We start from the raw sequence: 19,013 nt of genomic DNA, 5'->3' as shown, positions 1-19,013 counted from the left end.
TTTGTTTTTTTTTTCTTCTTCTGAAAACTCTGCTATAAAATATTTGCACAAAATATAAGGACTAAAAGATAAAATACGAGGCACATCTAGAAAGTGAGTTTTCCGGTGTTTTCCCCTTTATACTACTGCAGAGGCTACCCCAGTGCATTTTTCTTCTTTGGAAAACATGCTACCATTTACATACATACATGAGCTAAGAACCACACTGGGTGTAGCTAGAAATGTAGCTATTACATCTCTGAGTTGTCAACTTGCAAGACAAACTCTGTGGAGATGGAAAGAATGTTATGTGCCAGGCAAAGGCATACATAAATGGGATGTTTCATCTTACCAATCAACTGCTCCACCTAAACAGGCACAAAATTCGACTAGTCACTGATCTTATAACTAAACACAGTCATCTAAGACACCATATACATCCAGCCGGATAGGCCATGCTTCGTGCCAATAGCGTGTTGGAATATTTTAGTTAGTAATATCTTTAGCTGTTAGCTGAAAATTTGTTTAACCTTTTTTATTACAACGAAAATGTTTGAAATAACGTTATTGATTTTTGTATATTAATAAATTGTGAAAAAATTATTGAATTGCAGTATTTCTAGATAAAAATATGGCCTTAGTTCATTTTATTGTAAGTAATCTTCTAAAAAGTACTATTTTCGAGTTATGCATTTTTTCACTAGAGCCAGTGATACAATCAGTACCATGTCTCGATGTGTTTATAAATGATTTCAATTATTCAATATTGAATATTTCAATATTCTAATTAACTATTCTAATTTTGTAAAGGAATACTAAAAACTAGACATACAATATACAATATATTTATTTTTTAAAACTAAGTGAACGTGTATAAAATCTTTTAAATAAAATTAAAATCTACTCTATTTGCAGAATACGTAGAGTAATAAAATAAAGAATTTAGGGAAAGTTGGATTAGAATATTTTCTATCAGGACAAATCTTTTGTGAAAACCTGTAATAACCAAACGCGCACAGCAATTTTTGTGTACATAAATAAATATTTCTGAGAATAAATTTCGACTTATTTTAATTATGTTGATTACTTGAAAAATATTCCAAATCTCGCAATTACTTTGTTGATTTTCGATATCGAAGGGAAACTGGTTTAAAAAAGTTCATACTATATGATTTATTACTCTACGTACTTTCTAAATAACAAATTGTGCATGCAACGCCATAATTTCAACTGGAAATGATTCAGAATAATAAAGGAAACAACTGAAAATGTGATAAATACGACATTAAATAAATATTTTAGAATAAATTTTCATAGACAGCACCCCGCATTCTGAGAGAAGGTGCTTGGCTGTTTCCTTCCTAAAAGGAGTTATTGGGAGTTTTTTTCCGGTGTTCTTCAAGGAATAATTCACAGGACAGTGTCCATTGAGTCTCTCCTTAGCTCATTTTTGCTTAACTGAAAGGTTTTATCAGGTACAGTTAGTAGAATAAGAAAAAAGTAACTTTGATTGTTTGACCAGGGGTCTAGCATCATATTTCTATTTCTTGTTGTTTTCCAATTTTTTATTAAGACATCTTGTTTGGCGTCATAATGGATGAGATTACAAACGAGGTAAAGCATGCTGGAAGAAGATACCGGATGGGAAACAAATAGCGAAAGTTTTTAACATGCAGATATCCCTTAAGTGAACCAAGACTAGAGCAGAGAACACTATAACTAAGGGAGATATGTGACATCCAGCATGTAGTGAGATGGGCGAGACATCGGCGAAGGGAATGGAGAGACCACGTGGACAGAATGTCAGATGACCAGTTGGCAAAGATTGTAAAGAAAGAAAATGATGCAAACACAGTAGTTCTGGCTGGTCATCGTTTCCGGGCGAAGTGATTGTGAAAAATCGAAAGGTGGTGGACCTTAGTGAGGTCAGCAATTCCTGTAAACACAACCTTTTGAGAGACCGCTTAGGTTATGTCAAGATTTGGGCGGTCCCAAAAATGCTGACGGATGACAACGAACGGCTACATGTGGCAACGACCCCTAGTGACAATAAACATGTTTCAAACGTGAAAATTCGTTGGGAACCTTTCTTAATTGACAAGCTTCGTATAAATACTTTGAAGGGCTCTTCTAATCTCTGATGGAATGAATATCTTTGCATTGCATCGGTAGTTACGTTGTGCAATGAGTGTCAGCAATTAAAGAAACCGAGGAAAAGTTATGTGAATATTATACTGAAAGTGCTATGTCCAAAGGAATGTTTTCTGAGTAGTTTATGACTTTTTTTCAATGACGACGATGCTGAATTCCGTTTTTATAGTAAATTATCTTTTTTATTGAAGAGAATAACTGCGCCAAACCGTCCTCACGCCAGCCAGATGTAACTGAACGTATTAACAGTGTGCTATATTTATCTAAAATATTTATTTAATCAATATGAACTGCAAAATATATTCGATGAAAAATTGGTATATTATAGATAATTATATATATTTATATATAAAGATTTTTTTGGCAAAACTAATTGTACAATTTTAACTAATCTACTTTTTGTACGAAAAAAACTTGAAGATGATTTAAATCGAGACGGACAGGAGCTTCTAATACAAAATAACTATCTATAAGATGTTGTCTATTTCTCACAAGCGGGTAGTTCGATTGTAGCAGCTAGAAAATTATAGGAATCCTAATTAGTAAACTAAATTAATACATAAACTAGTTAAACATCGAAATTTACTATATGCATTTTTTTGTCGAAGCTAAACCAAAATATCTGAACATCCTATTACACTCGATTAATTCTAGTGGTTTCTGCCGGGCTTAGTAGAGGATTAGAAGCTGTTGCCGAGTATACAGGTGATTGTTTGGTGATTTTAATCGATTTTTATCGATTAATTCAGTGATATAACTCGCGTGCGATATAGCTTTTTGGTATTTAAGAGGGATCCGCGTTTCTGTGAAACCACCTTGGCTAAATCTCCCACGTGACTATGTCCTAACCTCAACAAGCAGTGATGGTGATATTTCGAGTCCAGACAGGACCAAATACTGAGCTACAGCGCCAGCCTTCTTTGTAAAAACAGCAGCCTGGCTCTATACTCCATCAGATCGCTCCTACTTCACTCCATGTTTTCAAGATGGGTGTTGATGGTTGCTGATTCGACGGCGGCTGATTTGGATGACTGTGTGCTATCATCGGCGACTTATAGATGGCGTTTGCAGTTTTGTAGAGTAGATCGTCGATGTCGGTGACGGGATATATTTATGGGGAACACCTCGAATCTTTCTCGAGTTGTGACCATCGATATTGACTTGGATGGATCGGTCTTTGAGAGAGCTACTAAACTAGTCGATAAATGAGGATGAAAACCGTACGATCTTGATTTATTTTGAAGGTTTTAAGGAGTAATTATGTACGGGTATTTGAAGCATTGTGTGCCAAAATGAATTCGCCATCAAGAGAGGTTATTTAGTTACCTATTTGACTCTCATAAATTCTCCTTTGCCACAGGTTATTCTTTGTTTGAGATTTTTGTCTTGCCGAAAAAAAAACACCGAAATTTACCAATACTGAAGCTTCTAAATTTCTATTTTTTTGTCTGTCGAAGTATTTTTTTTCAATTTCGATTGAGGTACTTCCAAAACATGTGGTTTGTCGTGGTCGAGAATGATTCGTCTTCTGCGATTGGTTTCCCTAATTTTTCGGACACATCTGGCAAACAAATGCCAAATATATTTCGAAAAATCGTTTGCTTCGAAATGCTTCGTGCGCGAACAACTTTTTTTGGATTTGGTTCTAATATTGAAAGACCCTTACAATCGATTGTTGTTTAGTTTATATATGCTTAGATCTATGATTCGTCGCCTATTAAAGACATCTTTTGAAGCACCAGAATTGAATTTTTTCAGCATTTTTTATCACTAATCGATACAAGCTTCTTTTTGAGCGATTGCCAAATTATGAAGTATCCAACGCGAACAATTCGATTTGACAGCTAAATATTGAACGTATGCCAGTGGAATTAATGCCCAACTTGTTCTGAGTACGTTCACCATTAAAAATGTCAAACTTTACGATGACTGATGACTGATATGATGTCAGATTTGACATATTCACATCAGTGTTGCCATAACTCGAAACTTAAATAGCATTCCTCGTAATAACAAGAGCAAAACACTGGATATAATAATCGCAAACTGAATTGAGATCTGAAAAACAAATTAAAATGGCTGTTATGCCAGTGGAACTAATGCCCAACTCGTTCTGAGTACGTTCACCATTAAAAATGTCAAACTTTACGATGACTGATGACTGATATGATGTCAAATTTGACATATTCACATCAGTGTTGCCATAACTCGAAACTTAAATAGCATTCCTCGTAATAACAAGAGCAAAACACTGGATATAATAATCGCAAACTGAATTGAGATCTGAAAAACAAATTAAAATGGCTGTTATGCCAGTGGAATTAATGCCCAACTCGTTCTGAGTACGTTCACCATTAAAAATGTCAAACTTTACGATGACTGATGACTGATATGATGTCAGATTTGACATATTCACATCAGTGTTGCCATAACTCGAAACTTAAATAGCATTCCTCGTAAAAACAAGAGCAAAACACTGGATATAATAATCGTAAACTGAATTGAGATCTGAAAAACAAATTAAAATGGCTGTTATGCCAGTGGAACTAATGCCCAACTCGTTCTGAGTACGTTCACCATTAAAAATGTCAAACTTTACGATGACTGATGACTGATATGATGTCAAATTTGACATATTCACATCAGTGTTGCCATAACTCGAAACTTAAATAGCATTCCTCGTAATAACAAGAGCAAAACACTGGATATAATAATCGCAAACTGAATTGAGATCTGAAAAACAAATTAAAATGGCTGTTATGCCAGTGGAACTAATGCCCAACTCGTTCTGAGTACGTTCACCATTAAAAATGTCAAACTTTACGATGACTGATGACTGATATGATGTCAGATTTGACATATTCACATCAGTGTTGCCATATCTCGAAACTTAAATAGCATTCCTCGTAATAACAAGAACAAAACACTGGATATAATAATCGTAAACTGAATTGAGATCTGAAAAACAAATTAAAATGGCTGTTATGCCAGTGGAATTAATGCCCAACTCGTTCTGAGTACGTTCACCATTAAAAATGTCAAACTTTACGATGACTGATGACTGATATGATGTCAAATTTGACATATTCACATCAGTGTTGCCATAACTCGAAACTTAAATAGCATTCCTCGTAATAACAAGAGCAAAACACTGGATATAATAATCGCAAACTGAATTGAGATCTGAAAAACAAATTAAAATGGCTGTTATGCCAGTGGAACTAATGCCCAACTCGTTCTGAGTACGTTCACCATTAAAAATGTCAAACTTTACGATGACTGATATGATGTCAGATTTGACATATTCACATCAGTGTTGCCATATCTCGAAACTTAAATAGCATTCCTCGTAATAACAAGAACAAAACACTAGATATAATAACCGCAAACCGAATTGAGATCTGAAAAACAAATTAAAATGGCTGTTTGGACATGACGTGGGCCTCCAATCGCTTAGCGCCCTCAGTGGTTGTATGTATTATGAAGCGGTAAAATACCCGATGTATTAAAACACATATTTACTTATAATAATTATTGAATACGTGAAATATAATTTCTAAATATGCAATAACAGAAACTAATTCTATAAACATTGTCACCCACCTTTCGAGGAGTCTTCTCTTCAAGTCAGGAGGGTATGTAACATAAATATATTCATTATCTTTATCAGGTGCTAGATAATAGTCTTCGGTATATATTTGATTTCCGTCCATATTTTGGTGCAGATCGTGCCTTAATGCATGAGCCGGAGATGGAGTTGACCTATCAGTAATGCTAGCACTAGTAACGCTGACGTCGTCAGTACTAAAAAAGTTTTTACTATCAGGGGGTTAGAATCGGTCACTGCAGCACAAGAGGTTTCTCAAAAGCCCAACAAAAATACTAAAAAACAAAGTCTATTGTACCTAATGTACCTAAAGGAAGGTACCCAATAAGCTACGGCCTCGGAAAAAGATGTGGAGGTAAGTAGGATACAAAACCCTCAAAACTAGCGTTTTTTGGAAGGAGTATATGTATTTTGGTTAGGTTATTGTATATTGCATTTCATCAGCGACACTTTTTGTATCACTGGGAACGTTATTTCATCGATTGCAGTTTGGAATCCGTAGTAGCACCGAGTCTAATCCTCTGTGATGTTGATTCGCCGAAAGGACGACACAGGGCTTCCATCAGTTTTGCTTTCTGTTCGCCTGCGGTACAAATCGGAAACATATTCTTCTTCTTACCCAAATCTTTGCAGACCATGGTGCGCTTCGAGTTCCTTCAATTCCTCAATCGTAGAGTCACTCGCCGATCTCTTGAATGTTTCGTACTCGCTCAATCATGTCTGATGTTCTGCTTGTCGACGACTGACTTGATCTTGTCTCATGTCTTTTAGACACACATCGTTTAATTTTTGAAATCTCACACCAGAAAGGACGAACATAAATTCGAATACCAAACATAACCTTGAAATTTTTTGTATTTGTTAAATATTTGGAATAAATATAACAACTGTTGATGTGCGCTAGAAAACCTCAAGAGCAGTAACCGGCTAAAAGAGAATTTAAGTGTATTTAAGCGCTATAATATGTAACTTACTCAAATAAAACCCAAATAATATAGTAGCACATACAAATACCCAATGAAGTGACCATAATTATCATACAAAGAAGGCCCCATGGAAAACTTCTAATATCCGATTGAGAATCCTCCCAGTATCTGTCGCAAGTGAGGTACCAACAAACTGCTCTGTTGAGTTCGTCTAGAAAAAAAAATTCGACAATATACAGCGTCATTAGGAACAATTCTTATTTTGAAACAATATGTCCAAGTTTCGGATCAACTCTGAAGCAACTAGTGGAATTGCTTTTTTCTGTATCGAGTCGAGCATCCGCAGAGTATGCTAAGAGGCCAAGCTCCACATAAGCGAGCAATAATCCAAGCAAGGACGAATCTAGGCCTTGTAGAAGCTGTTGCTACAGAGAAGCTCCAAATCTCAATACCTCAATAAGCGAATTTGCAATGATACGCAAACTTTCATGCGAAATGTTCCGTTAGAGGAATTTGATTGGCCTATCAATGACAATCCCGGGCGTTCACCATCAAGAATTTATCATTATATCCACTTAATTATTTCATTTGCTGCTTTGATCACCATTTGTTCAATCTCAATAAGACTTAAAGTTTGGCGGATGCGCCGGGTACATTTTTTGGAAGGCATTTTCTTGTATTGTTTTTATAAGTTGTTTACGTTATGTTTTGACTGTTTTTATAGACACAATTTCTTGGGAGGCTTTTTTTATTTGTTTTTTGTTCATTTTTTTAATCGACTTTTAGAAGTTAGAATATGGTTTAATTATGAACATCCCTCAGAGAAAAATCCCGTTGACTGTTTTATAAAAATATGGAGTTGTAATTGTAGTTAATTGTTTGTAAATATAATTTTGATTGAATTTATATAAATTTTCTCATGTTAATTTTAGTAAATAAGTAAAATTGTACATATAATAAACGTTTTATAAAAAAAATGTGAAAGGTTGTTTATTTATTATATTTCCTACAATTTTATTTGATATAAAGGTTAAATACTTTAGTTTCTCGGTCTTGGAACCAACAACGAATTAGTTACAAGGTAAGTCGCGAAGTTAGGCTACCCGCTACACAGGTGAACTAATCCCTTTACCACTGACGGAGAGCGTGCCGAGACGCACCCGCTTAATTATCGGAAATAGGACTTTGGGATTTTTTTATTTCAAATTAATGTTAGATCAAATAATTTATATGAAAAATCCTTTCGTCCGAGCCGAAAGTTTATCTCAAATAGCCCCGTACTCGGTGATAATCTGTCGAAATGGCTGCCGTATTGAATGGCATTCTATAATCCGAATTATCTAGAAGTTTGTTAGATATTTTTTTAAATAAGTGAGAACAATTCAATATGAATAATGACGTACCTTCAACTTCTTTGAAATCTTTTAAAGATAATTGTAAGAGTAAACCACCTATGCAATCTCTAACTAAAATTTCGCATTTCGTTTTGATTTTTTGTAGTTCCTCCGGCTTACAATGGGCTTTGAGTTTTTGCAATTCGGCGAATCGTTGTTGTCTATTGTCAGGTGCAGGCAAGGCCGAATCAACCAAATCGCTCTGACATACGTTGTTGGAGTTGTTTTGGGATTTGTCATCTTTGTTGTTGCCGCCGTTTCGTTCTTCTGAAAAATAATTCGTAAATTGTATTAGTCGGGAATACTCGTGAGTGAAAAAACGATACAAATCGCGGTCAAAAGATTCTAGCAAAAAATCTGTAGCTTTAATCTTTTTCAGATTACAGCATCTCAAAGCAAACAGTTTTAGCTTTGGAATGAATGGTCTATGTTGTTAGCGAGTTAGTAAAGAAAAAATATGAAACGAAAAGGAATCTCAAACAATTAAAAAGGGTTTTAATTAACAGTAAAGAAAATACAAGCTTAAATTCGTCAAAATAGTAATTCATTTGAAATTGACCCAGCTTCCCATCGATGCTATCCCATTTTGAGGTCCAAGCAACGCGCTTGACAAACCATTTCGACATCCTGTATGAACGAAACCTGCAGTATGTGGACAGGAATTGTCCTGCATTAGGATGAAGTTTTCGTCGATGAAACTAGCGTAAGGAACGACGTGATCCCCTAAAATTTCTTCTATGTATCTGCTCCACCGCAAAATTCAATAAAAACAAATTCATTTTTTGCTTCCATTGAAATGCCCGCCCAAACTAGCGAGGAACATTCACCAAAAGTTACGTTTTCTTTTATGGAACACCACGCGGATCACCAGGTTTCCTCTTCTATCCATACAGACACATTCCGCTTTCGTCTGAGAGAGAATGGAGCCTCATTGAGAATCAGTCCAATTAAAATGTTCTCTGGCTAATCGTACACGGGCTGCTCGGAGCTGGTCATGGAATGAATCGGTCATCTTTTTCTTTCGGAATCGCGTCTTCGACTAACTAACTTAACCAGTCTCTTGGTAACGACGATCAACTCTGGAAACAGCAGACTGACTCATGTTCAACGCACTGGCCACTTCTTGCTGACTCTGGCCTTGTCGCTTAAGTAGCTTTATCACTTGTTGTGTCTATTTTCTTGTTTGTTTAAGGGAGATGTGTATCGATTGACGTTTGATCGCTGATAGTGATGGATCAGGCAAATATTCTTTTCTAGGGGTCGGTGGCCTCTAATTAGCACCGTTGTAAACAAGTATGAAAAAGGATTGTTGGACTGGGACAGCAAGAAGCTGGTAATTATTTAGTTTAACTTACACCTCTTCGATTTCGTTAAAATTTTGGTATGTTATAAAGAAAATTACGCTGAACAAGAATATGTATATATATATAGGACGCGGAAATCATCCCTTCAGGTACTTTTTTGCGTTTAAAGAATCAAATAATTGTAATTATTTTTCAGTGATTGATATTTAAGTTAATCGTTGAAACCTTAACTAATCTAATCTAACCTAACCTATCCTAACCTAACCTAACCTAACCTAACCTAACCTAACCTATCCTAACCTAACCTAACCTACATACTTCTGTACAAAATGAAATCCAATCACAAGCAGGGGTTGCTGTTAACGAAAACTCTTCCATGGTTTTTTTCTTGATGATAAAATAGATATACAAACTGTATGTAGAATCATCGCTTATTTTATTTATTGTCGACCACCTCATCAAGAAAAAACCGATAACAGCAACTCCTGCTTGTGATTAGATTTCATTTTGTAGAGAAGTATGTAGGTTAGGTTAAGTTATTAGGTTAGGTTAGGTTAGGTTTAAATATTACAATCACTGAAAAATCCTTAAAATTATTTGATTCTTTAAACGCAAAAAAGTACCTGAAGGGATGATTTCCACGCCCTATATATAATTATATTCTTTTTTATAACATACCAAAATTTTAACGAAGTTATGGCCGCTTTACCCCACAACTAAAAAACCACTTTGCCCCCTAATGTGATCCAATATACTCGTAAAAACTAAATTAACAAAAAACACGTAGTATTAGTTTTGTTTTCTGTAGGTTAACTTTGATTTAATAAAATACTTTTTAGATTTTAGATTAGATTAGGCTAAAATGCTTACGAACTTACATCTAAATATTACAAGCACGTGCTAAAAAAACTTTGAAAGGTCAAATAAACAAACATATTCATTTGATTACATACTGGTTAGTTTAGGACGCTAAAGAGTACCGTTGCATGTCATACTGCTCATAGATGTCGCTGGGAAATATTATTAAAAGCCATTTTGCCCCTAGGGGCCGCTTTGCCTCGACTTCCCCTAGATTAATTATGACTATTATGATATTTAATACTAACGGTTACTATTCGTAGATTCAGTCGCTTCATTTTTCTGGCAATGTCTCTTGAAACTGGCATCATTTTTAGCATGTTTCTGCATGTGCGGATAATTGCCATTTTTAAAAGTATATTTTGCTATATGTCGAGGACTCGAAGTTGCCAATGCTTTCGAATATGCCGAAGCTTCTCGCCAAATTTCAATATCAGTGTTTTCCTGCTCTTGATAAACCGATTTTAGGTCTTGACTCTTCAAAACATCACATCTCATGATGTCGCAATAGTCGGCAAGGCACACTGCGTCTTCAGCCTGAAACAATTCGGATGTATTCGTTACAGCCGTTTGTTACAATCGCTCAATAAAGATTGTGTCATTTGGTGTGAAGAAATGCTGAAAAAATTCAATCGCCGTGCTTCAAAGACTTCTATAAGATCGTGGCAAGCGACGAATTATGGATCTAGAAATACGGATCCCAAGTTAAACAACAATTGACTATAAGGGTCTTTCAAGATGAGCCAGATCCAACGAAAGTTGTTTGCGCACGAAGCATTTCGGAGCAAATGATAGTCTGGAATAACTGGACATGTTACACCGTTCCATTAGAGCAACGTAGAACGGTCAATTCTGAATGGTACAACAGCATTTGTTTGCCAAAATCAAGGAAACCAATCGCAGAAGACGAATCATTCTCCACCACGGAAATGCGAGCTCTTACCCATTAGTTCAAACAAAAACCTTTTTGAACAGTCAAAACATCGAATTGGTGGATCATCCACCGTACAGTCCTAGTTTGGCACCCAATGATTTTCTCACACCATGCGTACCATGAAAAGAATCTTCGAATCAGTAAAAAATGAAACTGGGATCAATTTTACTAGCAAAATAGGATGGAATTTAAATAAAAAACAATTAAAGTTAACAGGAAAGAAGTTTTAATGAAGAAATACGACATAGAAGCATGGGACGACGATTGCAAAAATAGATGCTTGAAAGCACCTGTGTCGAAAGATCAAAGGCTTATTATCTTATATGCTGGAGGTGGAGCAGGATTTATAACTAAGACATTTACAATTTTTGAATCCAGAATGAAAACCGGAGACTATTAGATATCACAATGCACAGTTAGAGCCTATTCCACACTATCATCCAGAGCTAAGCTCAATAGAAAAGAGGTTACTGTATAATTTTGAAAAAATATTTGTATAAAAGTTCAATAATACAATCGATATAATTCCACGATGATAAATACCAAGTATTCAAAAGCTCGGGTGACGTATTGAAATACACCTTGGTATTGAATTTCCACGATCCTACAACAAACATCAAGTTGTGTAAGCGTCGTCAAGGTATAACACGTTTTCTATGAAAGCCGTTCTATAGATTAGAAATCTGTCTAGCAACAGAAAACAACTACAAAAATAACGATACAACAAATTATTTGTTGCTTTTTTTATCATACCTTGTTTATATCATATCAAAGTAATTGGAAACTTGCCTAGAAGCTAAGCTCAATAGAAAAAATATGGGCGTTAGAGAAGTAACTTTTAATTGGGTGATGTGTGGACGTTAACACGAAAAACATTTTGTCAGGTGACTGTATAACATTGGAAAAATATTTGTACAAAAGTTGAAATGTTTTATTTTGGGTCAAATTTAATAATTCATACAAAATTTAAGACTGTAAAGTACAATCCTTGATTGATCAAGTCCACGATGATAAATACTATTCAAAAGTTTTAATTTCCACAATCCCACAACAAACATAAAACATCTACAAAAGCATCAGAGTTATTGGAAACTTGCCTAGAAGTATATGGTTATCAAGTAATATCATTCCTAATATTTGAACAAAACTTACCACATTTATAAATTCCTTGTGTCGATTGTCAAAATGCATATCTAAATATTTTTCTTCGAAGAAAGATTTTCCGCAAATACCGCAAGTCCATTGCGAAGCTCTGTGTTGTTTTTTGGCCGCTTGTTGTGGTCCGAATATGTCTCTCATAGGATGAAAAGGACATTCTAATGGTAGAGTAACTTTAAATTTTTCTAAAACTGGTAGCCATTTTGTTTGTATTATCTTTCTCACTATTCTAGCATTATCTCTTGGACAAGATATCTTGAAAACCGAAGGTCCCGGCCATGGTATCAAAGATAACACGAACAGAATAGTTACCTGCAAACAGAATCATTTTTATTTAAAAATATTCTTATGAATCGTAATCATACTTTTGCGATGGTTTAAAGTTTAAATTTTGTATTTTTTTCTTGCTTCGTCTTTCGATTCAGACCGATATTCTGCAATGGCATTAGCAAATCTGCCTCTGAAAAATTAATTTGTCATTTTTAAACCTTCACTAAGATTTTCCAATTAAATGTCACGTTGCAAGTGCTTGTTGAAGCGTCTTCTTCAACGGGATGTGAATTTAACATTTCCTCCAAGTCGGTTTCGGTTAAATCTTCATCTTGTGACTCAAGCAACTCCTGAGAACGTTCAAACCTATCTCTTCCTATTACATTTCCAATTATGGAATTTTCTTTTTCTTCGTCATTTTCCGAAGTCAGAGCAGGCCAAAGCTTTTTCCAGTATGATTTCAATTTGTGTAACTTCAGTTCTTCAAATTATTCTTTTATGTTTACCATGCTATGTCAAATTTCTTCCAGAATTCTAAAACATTCATACCAGGATCAAATTCCATATTATCCAATATGATTCTGGTGTAATGGAGCTTAAAGGCCTGTATTATTCCTTAGTCCATAGGTTGAAATGAAGCTGTCGTGCTAGGAAGTAAAAATGTCACTTTTATATTCGGACAGAAAGTTTAAAATTCGCGAGGATGACCTGATGCATTATCCAAAACTAGAACTGCTTCAAAGTCTAAATTTTTTTAAATAAGAATTTCAGAAACAAAACAATTCCGGAACTGGTCACAAAAAATGGCGCTTGTAACCCAAACTTTTTTATTAGCACGCCAAAACACTGGCAGGTTGTCCTTGTTTTGATTTAACGATCAGCAGAGTATCAGTGGTTCAAAGACACAATATCCAGATGCATTAGAACATTCATCTATCCATTGCTGCCTTGAATCCAGGGGTAGACTCTTCGCTTTTAGAAATGATTGTTTTGTTTGGAATTCTCTTCCAAAACAGTGCAGTTTCGTCTGCATTAAAGACTTGCTTAAGTTTGTATCCTTCATCAGCTACTATGTTTGCAAATTTCTCTGCAGATGCACCTTTTCCGATGAGTTTAATGCTATATGCAACGATTGTCTCACTTTGAACTTATTGAACCAACCTTCAGATGCTTGAAATCCTCCACCTGGATATTCACCACCGCAACTACCACCAGATTCCTTAAAAAGTGCGTAAAGACGTTTTCTCTTCTCCCGGATCATTAGATTACTCAAAAGTACCATTTTTTGGTTGGTCTTCCATCAAAGCAACAGTGGTTCAATGACACAATATCCAGATGCATTAGAACATAGCAGCAGAGTAACTCTATCCATTGCTGCCTTGAATCCCGGGGTAGACTCTTCGCTTATAGAAATGATTGTTTTGTTTGGAGTTCTCTTCCAAAACAGCGCAGTTTCGTCTGCATTAAAGACTTGCTTAAGTTTGTATCCTTCATCAGCTACTATGTTTGCAAATTTCTCTGCAGATGCACCTTTTCCGATGAGTTTAATGCTATATGCAACGATTGTCTCACTTTGAACTTATTGAACCAACCTTCAGATGCTTGAAATCCTCCACCTGGATATTCACCACCGCAACTACCACCAGATTCCTTAAAAAGTGCGTAAAGACGTTTTCTCTTCTCCCGGATCATTAGATTACTCAAAAGTACCATTTTTTGGTTGGTCTTCCATCAAAGCAACAGTGGTTCAATGACACAATATCCAGATGCATTAGAACATAGCAGCAGAGTAACTCTATCCATTGCTGCCTTGAATCCAGGGGTAGACTCTTCGCTTATAGAAATGATTGTTTTGTTTGGAGTTCTCTTCCAAAACAGCGCAGTTTCGTCTGCATTAAAGACTTGCTTAAGTTTGTATCCTTCATCAGCTACTATGTTTGCAAATTTCTCTGCAGATGCACCTTTTCCGATGAGTTTAATGCTATATGCAACGATTGTCTCACTTTGAACTTATTGAACCAACCTTCAGATGCTTGAAATCCTCCACCTGGATATTCACCACCGCAACTACCACCAGATTCCTTAAAAAGTGCGTAAAGACGTTTTCTCTTCTCCCGGATCATTAGATTACTCAAAAGTACCATTTTTTGGTTGGTCTTCCATCAAAGCAACAGTGGTTCAATGACACAATATCCAGATGCATTAGAACATAGCAGCAGAGTAACTCTATCCATTGCTGCCTTGAATCCAGGGGTAGACTCTTCGCTTATAGAAATGATTGTTTTGTTTGGAGTTCTCTTCCAAAACAGCGCAGTTTCGTCTGCATTAAAGACTTGCTTAAGTTTGTATCCTTCATCAGCTACTATGTTTGCAAATTTCTCTGCAGATGCACCTTTTCCGATGAGTTTAATGCTATATGCAACGATTGTCTCACTTTGAACTTATTGAACCAACCTTCAGATGCTTGAAATCCTCCACCTGGATATTCACCACCGCAACTACCACCAGATTCCTTAAAAAGTGCGTAAAGACGTTTTGTCTTCTCCCGGATCATTAGATTACTCAAAAGTACCATTTTTTGGTTGGTCTTCCATCAAAGCAACAGTGGTTCAATGACACAATATCCAGATGCATTAGAACATAGCAGCAGAGTAACTCTATCCATTGCTGCCTTGAATCCCGGGGTAGACTCTTCGCTTATAGAAATGATTGTTTTGTTTGGAGTTCTCTTCCAAAACAGCGCAGTTTCGTCTGCATTAAAGACTTGCTTAAGTTTGTATCCTTCATCAGCTACTATGTTTGCAAATTTCTCTGCAGATGCACCTTTTCCGATGAGTTTAATGCTATATGCAACGATTGTCTCACTTTGAACTTATTGAACCAACCTTCAGATGCTTGAAATCCTCCACCTGGATATTCACCACCGCAACTACCACCAGATTCCTTAAAAAGTGCGTAAAGACGTTTTGTCTTCTCCCGGATCATTAGATTACTCAAAAGTACCATTTTTTGGTTGGTCTTCCATCAAAGCAACAGTGGTTCAATGACACAATATCCAGATGCATTAGAACATAGCAGCAGAGTAACTCTATCCATTGCTGCCTTGAATCCCGGGGTAGACTCTTCGCTTTTAGAAATGATTGTTTTGTTTGGAATTCTCTTCCAAAACAGTGCAGTTTCGTCTGCATTAAAGACTTGCTTAAGTTTGTATCCTTCATCAGCTACTATGTTTGCAAATTTCTCTGCAGATGCACCTTTTCCGATGAGTTTAATGCTATATGCAACGATTGTCTCACTTTGAACTTATTGAACCAACCTTCAGATGCTTGAAATCCTCCACCTGGATATTCACCACCGCAACTACCACCAGATTCCTTAAAAAGTGCGTAAAGACGTTTTGTCTTCTCCCGGATCATTAGATTACTCAAAAGTACCATTTTTTGGTTGGTCTTCCATCAAAGCAACAGTGGTTCAATGACACAATATCCAGATGCATTAGAACATAGCAGCAGAGTAACTCTATCCATTGCTGCCTTGAATCCCGGGGTAGACTCTTCGCTTATAGAAATGATTGTTTTGTTTGGAGTTCTCTTCCAAAACAGCGCAGTTTCGTCTGCATTAAAGACTTGCTCAGGTTTGTATCCTTCATCAGCTACTATGTTTGCAAATTTCTCTGGATATGCACCACCGCAACTACCACCAGAATGCTTAAAAAGTGCGTAAGACACTTTGTCTTCTCCGGATCATTGGCTTACTCAAAAGTACCATTTTTTGGTTCGGTCTTCGATCCATAACGACAACGCAAGATCCATTTTTTTTATCGCGAACAATTTTTACTGATTCCCTGGTAATGTATGATGATATGTACCTGGATTTTTCAAACAATCCCTTATATTTAAAGTCTTAAGAATGCTGAGCATTATATGTTTACCCAAGAATAATTCTCGGTCTAGTTGAAAGATATTTTTAAAGACTCTGAAAAAACTAGAGCTAAAATCCCCGAGTAATTGTAACCCCTATGGGCGTGAAATTTAATTAACTAATGCTTTCCAAATAAACCTAAAAACCAGCTGAATATTTTCGATAATATTTCTACACCAACTAACAATGTTAACAAGTTTATAATCGACATTTTTAGTTGATAAATATTTTGTTGATTTCGATCTAGACGAATGTAAAGTTTCATAACCTACCCTTAACCTTTTGACACACTTACGTGTACTTAAATATCAAACATTCGTGTTATTTATAACACGAAATTTAATATACTAAATGAAGAAATTAATTACCTGGATATAGAGAGAATTCGGCTTCATTCATATTCTTCACTATGACATTGTTAAAAACATTAACTCTATATCGGCACTTTTGGTAGAAGCAAATAGGACGCTGTTCGGGCGCAGGTCGTTTTATTAAAGGCGTACGCCTACTTTTTTTAAGGGTTGAAAGTTTCATACAAGAAAAGTTTTAGAGTTCACCATCCATATGGTGTATTTACCGTCAAATTTAATCGGAGCGCTCGAAGCCGTATCTTGGTCAATCAGATTCAACTTGATTCGGAGTGATTGTGATTGATTCGGATTCGTTTGGTGTGAAAGGGCCCTTACGGAGCTCATTTGAAAGAAAAATACGACAAGATGGAATAGATCAAAGACCAATGGTTAATCTGTGTAGATTCGAAAGTTGTGGCTTTGGTATTAGGACTACAAAGTGGAAGTCTGAGGGTTGATAAATCTCATAATTATTTCTTTTATTCAAAATGTGGGAATCTACTGATGAGCAATTTGTTTAATTATATGGAAGACGTCAAATATCCCGAGGAAGAAGACGTAGAACATTCAGAGACACTTTAAATATTGTTCAACTTTTGTTCTTGTTTATGATGGTGTGGAATTTCTATTAACAAAACCTGAAGAGTGGAAACCTTTGTATCTTTAGCGTCAACAATTAATTTATACTTGTAACTTTAGAAGTTACAACTGTAACTCTGTGAAAACGTTCGTGAAACGCCTGCACTTGTAGAATTGTAGTTACAAGTGTAAAAAAAGTAACTGCAGTGAATTTGTAACTTGTAACTTCGTGCAACAGGCCCCTGATGTCGAAAAAAATTCGTTATCACCTTAAATGAAAAATAGAAGCTTGGATGGCAAAGTTACTGGTAACTTTTTGGGTAAATACAGATTCCATCAATATTCTGATCTCATCAAAAAAATGCCCAATGCATATTGGGATGTAATATGTCAAATTCCAACCTAAATTTATTACTGGTAAATATGTAAACTTCAAATGACGAGTATGGAGAGTGTTTTTTCCATCAAGACCATCGCCACAAATGAGAAGGAAGCGCTACCATGGAAAATGGAAAAAATGGAAACCAGCACTGCTTGCAGCATACTGTTGGTCTTTAATTAGTTATATGGAGGAACTCTACATATCTCCACCGTAGATTTTTGGAAAACTATTCAGAAAGAAATCCTCCATAAGTTACGTGAAGAAACTCTACATATCACCACCATAGATTCTTTAACTTTGGAAATCTCTTCAGGAAGAAACCTAAATTAGTTATATGGAGGAACTCTACGTATCTCCACCGTAAATTTTTGGAAAACTATTCAGAAAGAAATCCTCCATAAGTTACGTGAAGAAACTCTACATATCACCACCATAGATTCTTTAACTTTGGAAATCTCTTCAGGAAGAAACCTAAATTAGTTATATGGAGGAACTCTACGTATCTCCACCGTAAATTTTTGGAAAACTATTCAGAAAGAAATCCTCCATAAGTTACGTGAAGAAACTCTACATATCACCACCATAGATTCTTTAACTTTGGAAATCTCTTCAGGAAGAAAGTTAAATTAGTTATATGGAGGAACTCTACGTATCTACACCGTAGATTTTTGGAAAACTATTCAGAAAGAAATCCTCCATAAGTTACGTGAAGAAACTCTACATATCACCACCATAGATTCTTTAACTTTGGAAATCTCTTCAGGAAGAAACCTAAATTAGTTATATGGAGGAACTCTATGTATCTCCACCGTAGATTTTTGGAAAACTATTCAGAAAGAAATCCTCCATAAGTTACGTGAAGAAACTCTACATATCACCACCATAGATTCTTTAACTTTGGAAATCTCTTCAGGAAGAAACCTAAATTAGTTATATGGAGGAACTCTACGTATCTCCACCGTAAATTTTTGGAAAACTATTCAGAAAGAAATCCTCCATAAGTTACGTGAAGAAACTCTACATATCACCACCATAGATTCTTTAACTTTGGAAATCTCTTCAGGAAGAAACCTAAATTAGTTATATGGAGGAACTCTACGTATCTCCACCGTAGATTTTTGGAAAACTATTCAGAAAGAAATCCTCCATAAGTTACGTGAAGAAACTCTACATATCACCACCATAGATTCTTTAACTTTG

General features: G+C 35.7%; 1 protein-coding gene across 3 annotated transcripts; it reads right to left on the bottom strand.

Moving 5' to 3' along the window:
- Positions 1-18: 18 nt before the first annotated feature.
- On the bottom strand, positions 19-16,976 carry LOC130895477 (uncharacterized). Of its 3 annotated transcripts, none has more exons than XM_057802788.1 (7): positions 16,871-16,964; positions 12,306-12,623; positions 10,468-10,756; positions 8,067-8,324; positions 6,712-6,874; positions 5,734-5,949; positions 19-2,646 (listed from the first exon to the last, which is right to left on the bottom strand). In XM_057802788.1, the coding sequence occupies exons 1-7, from the start codon at positions 16,895-16,897 to the stop codon at positions 2,619-2,621; spliced, it is 1,299 nt and encodes a 432-aa protein (XP_057658771.1). In that variant the 5' UTR covers positions 16,898-16,964; the 3' UTR covers positions 19-2,618. The 3 variants fall into 3 exon arrangements, with proteins under 3 accessions (XP_057658771.1, XP_057658772.1, XP_057658770.1); XM_057802789.1 differs by having other exon boundaries at positions 5,734-5,934; XM_057802787.1 differs by lacking the exon at positions 19-2,646 and having other exon boundaries at positions 5,648-5,934; positions 16,871-16,976.
- Between the last annotated feature and the right edge of the window lie 2,037 nt (positions 16,977-19,013).

Source organism: Diorhabda carinulata, chromosome 6 (assembly GCF_026250575.1).
Source record: "Diorhabda carinulata isolate Delta chromosome 6, icDioCari1.1, whole genome shotgun sequence".
Taxonomy (NCBI): Eukaryota; Metazoa; Arthropoda; class Insecta; order Coleoptera; family Chrysomelidae; genus Diorhabda; species Diorhabda carinulata.
Note: the sequence above shows the minus strand (reverse complement) of the source record. Positions and strands in the feature narration are given on the sequence as shown.

What these genes read in the sequence shown, in the direction of transcription:
- LOC130895477 (XM_057802787.1), bottom strand. Translation starts at nt 16,897, where the DNA reads ATGAAGCCGAATTCTCTCTATATCCAG. An exon ending in ACAAGGAATTTATAAATGTG is followed by an intron (nt 10,757 to 12,305) that starts GTAAGTTTTGTT and finishes GAATTGTTTCAG; the next exon opens with GCTGAAGACGCAGTGTGCCT. An exon ending in AGATTTCAAAGAAGTTGAAG is followed by an intron (nt 6,875 to 8,066) that starts GTACGTCATTAT and finishes TTTTTTTTCTAG; the next exon opens with ACGAACTCAACAGAGCAGTT.